Raw genomic sequence first — 9,198 nt, forward strand, 5'->3', positions numbered from 1 at the left:
CCCCCCCCCCGTCTGGCCCATCCCCTCACCATCCCGTTCCCCCCGGGGTCCTCCCCCGTCTGTCCCATCCCCCACACCATCCCGTCCCCCCCGGGGTTCTCCCCCGTCTGCCCCATCCCCCACACCATCCCGTCTCCCCTGGGGTCCCCCCCATCTGCCCCATCTCCTCACCACCCTGACTCCTCTGGGGTCCCCCCGTCTGCCCCATCCCCCTGCCACTCTGTCTCCCTTAGGGTGCCACCTTCCCTCTCCCTCCCACGTCCTCTGGAGTCCCCCCAGTGCCCCCCATCCTCCCAGCACCCCACTTGCCCTAGGGCCCCCCACCTTCCCTCTGCCCCTGGATGCTCCTTCCCTTCCCTGGCACTGCCCACTCCCCCCCTTCCCCCCCCCCCCTCCTGGTGTCCCCCCCCCCCGGGTTTCTCTGTTCCCCCCCTTGTGCCCCCCCAGGGTCCCCCCCCTGGGGGGGGGGGGCTAGGACCCTCCCCCCGCTGCACCCCTTGTGAGCTCCTTTGGTAGGGGGCTCCCTCTGTCTTTCTCTGCTCCTGTCCCTTAATCCGCTGGTCCCCGCACTCCACTCGGACAGGAAGGTGACCCCCATCAGGGCTCCCATTCCAGGGCCCCTGGACCATCCCCAACCCCCTCATGGCTGGATTTCCCAGGGAGCAGAGGTGGGAGGGGCCCCTTGGCAGGGCAGGGTTGTTCCTTCGGGCGCTGGGGTACAGACGGCAGAGCCAGTGCGTGGGAGCGGGCAGGGGGCACATCGGGCTGACCTGCACCCCCGCATGGTGGTGGTGACAGTTTCCTGAGCCGGCTCTCTCCAGGAGACCCCGTTGACTCTGCTAGCCCAGCCCCAGGGGGGAGGGGATCACCCCCTACTGCAAAGAGAAGAAGAACCGGGGCTGTGGGGTTAATTTAATTCTGGGCCTGAGTCCCATCGGGACCGGTCCCACTTAGGGAGAGGAGACCAGCCCGGCTGTAGCGGCCCAAGGACCTGGGCTGTCTGGATCACTTGAATCAGAGGGTGTTCTGGGTGGAGGGGGGCAGGAGATGGGGGGTGCTGGCTGGGGGTCCCCGTGGATGCTGGGGTGGCAACCTAGGTCATATGGAGGGTCTCTTAAGGGCGAAGATACTGGCTGCACTTGGGTGTGGTGGTGGAGGGCACTGCATGGGGTGGCACAAGGGGGCATGGAGGGCACTTGGGGGACATTGGGGGGCATGGAGGGCACTGGGTGGATGGAGGCCTAGGTGGGGAGGAGACCCAGAGGGGACATGTGAAGGGCGCTGGGTGGTTCTGTCCCTCTGTCCATCCATCCCCTCCCTCTAGCGGGGTCTGGCTGGGCAGAGAGCTCCCCCCCCCCCCGTTGCTATGGAAACCCCCTCCCCATCTCTCGGTGCTCATCAGCCAGCTCTGGTTTGCTGTGGCCGCCAGCCCTCCCCAGCAGCCTGGGGGGAGAGCAAAGGGGGGGACGGGGGTTGGGATGCTCATCGGATCCCGACTGCCTGTTGGCGTCTCTGGGGAGCTGCCGGCTGCCTGGGGGCTACGCTCTCCTGGTGAGTGATGGGGGGCGGCTCCCCCCAGATCCATGGGGGCAAGGATGGCAAAGGGGCTGGGTGGGGGAGACACGGCCCATCATGCAGTGGGGAGGCTTGAACTGGTGGAGGGGGGTCTGCCCACCCCCATAGACTCCCTGAAGGTCCTGGCGTCACCCACTGGGATGGATTGACCTAGTTTCGACCTGATTGTCGCTCTCTGGTCGTCTGCCTCTGCTCCCCTCCCGCCCCCCCCCCGACTCTTCCCCCTCCAGCTCTCTGGGGGTTTGGGGTCACTTCCACCTCATTTCGGACCCAGCTCTGAGCCTGGAAGGAGGCCGGGGTCCCCGGAGCAGAAGGGCAGGATCTGCCCAGTCGGGGGAGACACGGGCACAGGAGGGGTGGTGGGGGTGGAATAGCCTCTGCCAACATCCTGCCTCTGCTAGCCGTCGCCCAGGCAGACCCGTTGGCTGGGTCCCCCTGGAGTCGCTAGCATCCCCCTGGGGTGGGAGCTCAGGTTAGGGTCCCCTCTGAAGAAAGATGCCCCCCCCCCCTTTTCTGCCTCCCCCTCCCCTGCAGGTCAGGTTGTGGGGATGACCCCCCCCCCCTTCTCCTCCTGGCGTGTTCGCCAACCCACTGAGCGCTCCCAAGTCGTGTGATGCAGGGGAACGGCCCCAGAACCCTCCCTGTCTGTGCCCTGATCGGTGACCCATTGATCTCCCTTGGGGCTGAGCTCGTGGGGCTCTCAGGGTCAGAGGGGCAGCAGAGATCAAAGCCTCTCATCTCACTGTTCTGGGGGGGGGCATGCCCCATGGCACATCGTGTCCCCCCCCCCACCTGCTAATATTTATCTCACTCTTCGGTTCCCAGCCTCTACCCCCCACCCCACCTCCGGTGGCTGCTTCTGCACCAAAGCCCCGTCCTGGGACCCCTTCTCAGCCCCCCTCCCGGACTGTTTGTTCTCTTGCCCCCCTGGGACCTGGTGATTAATTAACAACAGCTGCCACTTAGCTCTGATTAATAATGGAAGGCACGCGAGGGGGCTGGGCTGGGTTCTGCAGCTCAGGTGCCTGTTTCTAGCCCAGGATCTTCCCGGCTTGGGAACATCTGGGCTGCACCCCCACCCCGAGGTTCGTCCCCACACCCCCCACCCTGGGGCTCATCTCTACATCTACCTCTTCCTCCCCCCCTTGGGCTTATCCCTTTCCCCCTCCCCCAGTCTGTGGCTGTGTCCCTAGGTTCCCCCAATCCCCGCCCCCGTAAATGCTGGGTTTTTGTTTATGGCCACTGCAGCCCCTGACCCCGCCCCCCCCGCCACCGCGTTGCTGGGTTTTGCAGGGGGAGTTGTGCCCCCTCCATTTATCTGCCACCTCCATAGAACTTTGACTCTGCCCTGCTGGGGAAGGTGATGGGGCCACGCTCATGGGTCCGGGCTGCTGACGCATGGACTCGGTCAGGGCGGTGCCCGCTGGATGCACGGACCTGCTGCAGGCTCATTGCCCGCGGGCCCCTCCCTGTGCTGCTTGGGTCCCGTGGTGGGCACTCAGCGCGATCCCGAATCCTGGCTGCTGCGCGGGGCACTTTCCCAGCCCAGGGTCTGGGACGGAGACACTCCTGGCAAACATGCTTCTGGCTGGCGTCACTGGTGCCCCATCTCTGCCACGGCCCCGGGGGCTGTGGATGGGGGGGGTAACTGGGGCTCGAGCCCCATCCCAGCTCGCTCAGGGCTACGAATGTTGGAGAAGGAACTGGGGAGGGGGGATAGTGTCCTGAAGGAGCAGAAATCCTGGCTCGGGGGGGGGAACAGCTGGGGCAGATCCTGCCCCCCCCCCAGGACCCTGGCAGGGCGTGGGAGCCGGAACCGGAGCCAGCCGGGCGGTTCCCAGCTCTGTCTCTGCCCCTTTATGGGTTTAGCTTTGGACTCTGCTCTTGTCCCGTCTGAGCCTGACTGGTAATTAATTATTAAGCTGCAAGGTTGGGGGAAGAGTTGCCCCTTCTGGTGGCCCCACCCAGCCCCCCCTCCCCCCCACACACACAGCAGCCTGATCCGCTCTTTTCCCCCTAGGCTGTGTGAAGCCCTCCCTGGGCAGCCGGGCCGCATGGCACTGGGAGGCTTCAAGGGCTCCTGGCTGGCCTTCCACGTGGGCATCGTGACCGGCTTCATCAGCACCTTCTACTTGCTCAATGGCCTGCTCTGGCCGCAACCCCCGGACCCCGAGAGCCAGACGCCCCACCTTGATGCCTGGGTCGTCCAGCACCCGGCGCTCCTCAGTGCTGGCCACCCGCACCTCTCAGGTGGGCGGGACTGGGGCGTGGAGGGATCCCGCAAGAGCCGTGGAGCGCGGTGTCTCTGCAGGGCGTGGGAGCTGGGGATTGATGGTGCAGAGGCTGGGGGAGGGAGTGGGGCAGCCAAGGTAGAGACAGAGGGAATCCTGGCACCGGGGCAGGGAACTCCTGATGTAGCATCCCCACTGGGTTGTGGGGCTGTACAGAGGGTGCGCTGGGCCCCAAGGCAGGAATCACCCCCAGGAGGTGGGTGGCAGGGGGAACTGGAGAATGGTCCCGTCCAAGCAGTTTCACGCTGGCCTAGATTTATTGCACTCAAGTAAATGAGAGAGGCCCGGCCTCCCCGCCCACCTCACCTCCCATTGTCCTTGCCCAGTTCAGCGTGTACACCCGGTTGGATGGGCTCCGGGAGGCCCTGGCACCGGTGCCCACAGCTATGCCAGGGGCCGGCTCAGTCTTGGGGTGATTGGGGAGGTGGGGGCGTCACCCCTGTGCCCCTAATGCTCTTTCCGTGCCCAGGGGAGGTCAGCACGACTGCGGCCGAGCTGTATAGCAAGGTGCGGATCCTGTGCTGGGTCATGACGGGCCCCAGCAACCTGGAGACCAAGGCCCGGCACGTCCAGGCCACGTGGGCGCGGCACTGCAATGTGGTGCTGTTCATGAGTTCGGTGCAGGACGACGGCTTCCCCGCCGTGGGGCTGGACACTAAGGAAGGCCGGGACCAGCTGTACTGGAAAACTATCCGGGCCTTCCAGTACGTCCACCAGCACCACCTGGAGCAGGCCGACTGGTTCCTCAAGGCGGACGACGACACCTTTGTGGTGCTGGACAACCTGCGCTGGCTGCTGGCCAACCACACACCTGAGGAGCCCGTCTACTTCGGGAAGCGCTTCAAGCCCTACGCCAAGCAGGGCTACATGAGCGGCGGGGCCGGCTACGTCCTCAGCAAGGAGGCCCTGAGGCGCTTCGTGGAGGGCTTCAGGACCCAGGTGTGCAGCCACACCACCTCGGTGGAGGACCTGGCCTTGGGCCAGTGCATGGAGAAGATGGGGGTGCGGGCGGGGGACTCCCGGGACGCCGCTGGGCGGGAGACTTTCCACCCCTTTGGGCCCGAATCCCACCTCACCGGGAAGTTCTCCAAGAGCTTCTGGTACTGGAAGTACTGCTACTATCCCATTGTGGAGGTACGTGTCTGCCCGCCTGCCCCCCCTCCCATGGTATCTTCTGGGCATGGGTGCCAGTGGCTGCATTTCCTTCCCCTCCCCTGGGCCTGGGTTCCTGGGCTGTATTTATCACCCCCACCCCCCGTGGCATCCTCCTGGCGTCGGTGCCCAGGCTGAATTGAGGACAGGCCCTGCTGTTTTGGCTTCTCCGTGGCCAGGGGAGGTGGTTCCGTGGTTAAGGCTGGAGTGCCAGGTGCTCAGCCCGCAGGCCTCTAAGACACCCTGGCAGCACGTGGACCCCAGGTAGCTGTCTGGGTCCCTGTGGTGGCCTCCCGTGGAAGGGGTGGGTCTCAGCCCAACGTTGGCTCGGTCCCTGGGGCCTCTGGTAGTTTTCCATGCCTGGGCTCCTGTGGATGGGCAGCTCACAAAGTGTTGGGTGATCACGGTGCCCCATGGAAGCCAGCGGAGAAGCGGGCAGAGTTAATAGCATTAGCCAGCCAGCGGTGCCGCCCGAGGGGGGGTGGATCCTGGTCCAGAGCCGATGCCCCTTCTGCCCCCAGGGGAACAGGCATGGGATTGGGGGCATGGGGGGGAGGTCCAGCATGCTGCCTATTTGCTGTTCGTTGGAGGCCCCTGGCGGGATGATCCCGCGGCTGCACTGGGGGAGCAGCGGAGCCGGGGCATCTGCCAGCATCGGGGATTCGAATAATTGGTGCTTAGCTACCACTGAGCTGCTGCTGTGGGAGCCCGTGGAGCTGCTTGCACCGGGGGGTGGAGGGGTGGGAAGGGGGGATCTCCATTGGGGCTGCTCCTCCTGCCCCATTCACACCCCTTTGTGTGGCTCGGGCCTCTCCCATTAACCCTTGCCCTCCCGTGCTCCGCAGGGCCCCCAGTGCTGCTCCGACCTGGCCATCTCCTTCCACTACGTGAACCCCGAGCTTATGTATACCCTGGAGTTCCTGACCTACCACCTGCGGGCCTATGGTTACCGCTACCGCTACCAGCCGCCCCTGCCGGAGAACGCCGCTCGGCTGCTGCAGCGCCAGGGCTGGCCGAAGGCGGCCAACGCTACGCTGCTGGTGCAGGGCACCAAGAAACTGTAGTGGGGCTGGGAGGAGGCGGTCGGTCCGGGATCGGGCTCTGTGCCTGATGTGGGGCTGGCGTCCTGGGCGAGCCGTGGCCAGGAGCCACGGCCACGTGGCAGCCCCGGAACTGGATAATGGAGGGGGCTGTCTCGGGCTAGCTGCCATCCCAGTTGGCACTAACTGCCCCCCTTGCTGGTAGAGGGACCCCCCATAGAGGGTCCTCTCCAGGGCAGGGGCAGGCCTGGGGTGAGGGGTTCAGCCTCCTGGCCCGTGTCTCTGATGCCATGCTCCTGCCCTGGCCCCATCCAACAGACCCGATCCCTAGGAGATGCCTGGAGCCCAACCAATGGTGACTTGGGGAAGGGGAGGCTGGAGCTACATTTGGTGGTGAGGGAGGGTCCTCGCACCCTCCCCTCCCCTCCCCCCACAGTCAATAGGGCAGGGTCACAAGGCACAGGGAAGATGAGGCAGGTAGCCCAGGCCACTGAGGGGCCTTTCAGGCTCTGTCTGATGGGCCCTTCCAGGAGGGGATGAGTCTGGATCAGTCCATGGAAGGCTTTATAATGGGGGTAGCAGCCATCTTCCCTCCCCCCCCCCCCCACTGCCCAGGGGGGCCTGAAGGGTGTGAGGTCTGAGGAAGGCACACGGGGGAAAGGAAGCGGGTAGGTTTCCCATTGTGGGGGGAGGAGCTGGGACGCCATGATGAGGGGCACATGGGGTGGCATGTGATGGTGGCGGCAAGGAGTTCTGGGAGCAGGGTCTGGCTGGGCTGGAGAGAGGCCCTTGGCAGTGGGGACGAAGGGGCGGGCGGGCATGCGAGAGGCAGAAGCGCTGCCCTTGGCTAGAGGTGCACGGCCCCCAACCAATCGCAAATTGTGGGTGGAGAAAAACCCCGTGGCAAGCCACGGTCAATACCACTAAACGGTGAGGGGGCCAAGGGTGATACCACCGCCTCCAGGTTTGGCTGGAGCCCTGCCACGGATCAGTCCACTGCATGGTGAGGGGGCCATGGGCAATACCACCATAGGCTGAGCTGGAGCCCTGCCACAGATCGGACCACTACGGGTGAGCAGGCCATGGATCATACCACTGCATGGCGAGGGGGCTATGGCCGATACCACTGCCAGCTAAGCTGGAGTGCTGCCAGGGATCAGACCACTGCAGGGTTAGGGGGCCACAGGCTGAGCTGGAGCCCTGCCACGGATCATACCACTGCACGGCAAGCAGGAGCTCGGCAATAGATTGTACCACGGTTGGGTGATGGGGCCAAGGATCGTACCACTTTGGGGTGAGCAGGGACCCCGCAGCGGATGGCACCACTTCACAGCTCACTCGTGGCTTGTGAAATGCCCGTGGCAGCCCCCCCCCCCCACGTGGTGCACTGGAGCAGGGGGTCTCATCACTGTCCTCATGGGAGAAGCAAGGGGCCAATGGGGCTTTGGGGTGAATAAACCCTGCTTTGGTTTTTGTAAAGAAATGGCCTGGTTTTAGCTTCCCTGCGCCGGGGCCCTGCGGCTGGGTCCGGGCTCTGGCTACGTAGCAGCGCCCAGGGCGGAGCGGGTGCTGACCGCGGTGCCCACAGGGCCCAGCTATGCCCAGCCCCAATGGGTGGGTTGAGCCCAGCCTGGGGGCACCTGCACTCGCCAGTCAGTGCTGACTCCTCGGCGTGGCAGTGGGGTGGGGCGCCTGCCCCACCCCCATGCGAGAGGGGGCTAGAGTAGGCCAGAGAGGCTGTGCAGGCCGACAGCCAATCAAGAAAGGGCTCGCTGAGAGCCAATCAGGGCTCAGCTTGGCCCTATATAAAGGCTGCCCAGACGACCAGCAAGCAGTTGGTCCCAGGCCTTTGACAGGGGAAGGTCAGTCTCCAGAGCTGGGAGACTAGCACCTGCACAGCGCATTGCTGGCCAGGCTTGGGGAGCAGAAGGGAGCTCTAGCCCGTAGCCTGCCAGGCTGCAGGCCCTGAAGGGAAGGGCCTAGTGGGTGCAAGGGGCTGTAGGGGAAGCGGCCCAAGGAAGCGGACAGACGAGGGGGGAGGAGGAGGAGGACGGCGAGGCTGCCGCCAGAGGGTCTCTGGGCTGGGACCCAGAGTAGAGGGCGGGCCTGGGTCCCCCCCCCTTGCAGTACACCAAGCCATCGGCCGTAGGGAGCAGCCATCATAGACAACACCAGATCCCTGACGAGGGATTAGACTTTGGGGTGTGTGATTGGACATGGTGACTAGGGCATAGAGAGACTACTGATTCCCCCCCCGCCCAGAAGGGGGTGTGGATGGACTAAGGGCATAGCTGGAGGGCAGTGGTCCTGAAGAGGACACCGTGAGCTGGAGAGTGACGTGGGCTCAAGACGCCAACCAAGGGCGAGACAACGGGTGGGACACCACTAGGAGAGGGTGCTCCACTGGACTGAGCTAATTTCCGGAGACAACCAGCCGGAGGCAAGTCCCAAACCTGTCACAGGCAGGGTCAGAACAGGCGGCTGCTGGCATCTTGGTGGGGGTGGGGCTGCATACAGGGCAGGGGGACTTGGCCGGGGTTCGGGCAGGGGCCCTGAGGCTGATCAGCGCCAGGCAGGACAGGTTTCCTGCACCCACTTTGTGGCTGGGGTCAGAATCCAGGTGTGACAAACTGGGACTGTTCTTACTGTGGTCTTTGAATGCTGACAGGGGAGTGTGGCTGGGATGGTCTGCATTGGGGGATGAGAGACTGACCGATGGAGAATACCTGAGCATGTAACATGAGAACCCAGGAAGGGGTTAGAGGCCAGGTGACACCTTGGCCTGGGAAACTGAACAAAGGCTGTGGGAGGGGTCGCTGGGGAGAGTTCAGAGCTGGCTGGTGACATGGCTGGGAGGCAGACGGGGTTCTGACCCCCCCCAAGGGGCTGTGGTGCCCTGGGACCTCAAGATGCACCTAACTGGGGGGATCCTGTTGTCTATGCCTGCAAGACCTGTCTTGGACTGTATTCCTGTCGTCTAAATAAACCTTCTGCTTTACTGGCTGGCTGGGAGTCATGGTGAATCGCAGGAAGCCGGGGGTGCAGGGCCTGGTGTCCCCCCACACTCCATGACACCAGGCTGCGGCTCCGGGTGCTTGCTCGGGCTCCCCCACACCGGGCTGAGGTGTTTGCACAGCAGG

The 9,198-nt window shown here is 64.7% G+C and overlaps 1 protein-coding gene across 1 annotated transcript; it reads left to right on the forward strand.

The window, feature by feature from the left end:
- Positions 1–3,565: 3,565 nt before the first annotated feature.
- LOC117889158 (glycoprotein-N-acetylgalactosamine 3-beta-galactosyltransferase 1-A-like) lies at positions 3,566–8,787 on the forward strand. The gene is made up of 3 exons (XM_034793029.1): positions 3,566–3,825; positions 4,336–5,000; positions 5,864–8,787. Exons 1-3 carry the CDS (start codon positions 3,630–3,632, stop codon positions 6,080–6,082), a joined length of 1,080 nt encoding a protein of 359 aa, XP_034648920.1. The 5' UTR covers positions 3,566–3,629; the 3' UTR covers positions 6,083–8,787.
- The last annotated feature ends 411 nt before the right edge of the window (positions 8,788–9,198 follow it).

The sequence above is a fragment of the Trachemys scripta genome, chromosome 16 (assembly GCF_013100865.1).
Source record: "Trachemys scripta elegans isolate TJP31775 chromosome 16, CAS_Tse_1.0, whole genome shotgun sequence".
NCBI classification, from domain to species: Eukaryota; Metazoa; Chordata; order Testudines; family Emydidae; genus Trachemys; species Trachemys scripta.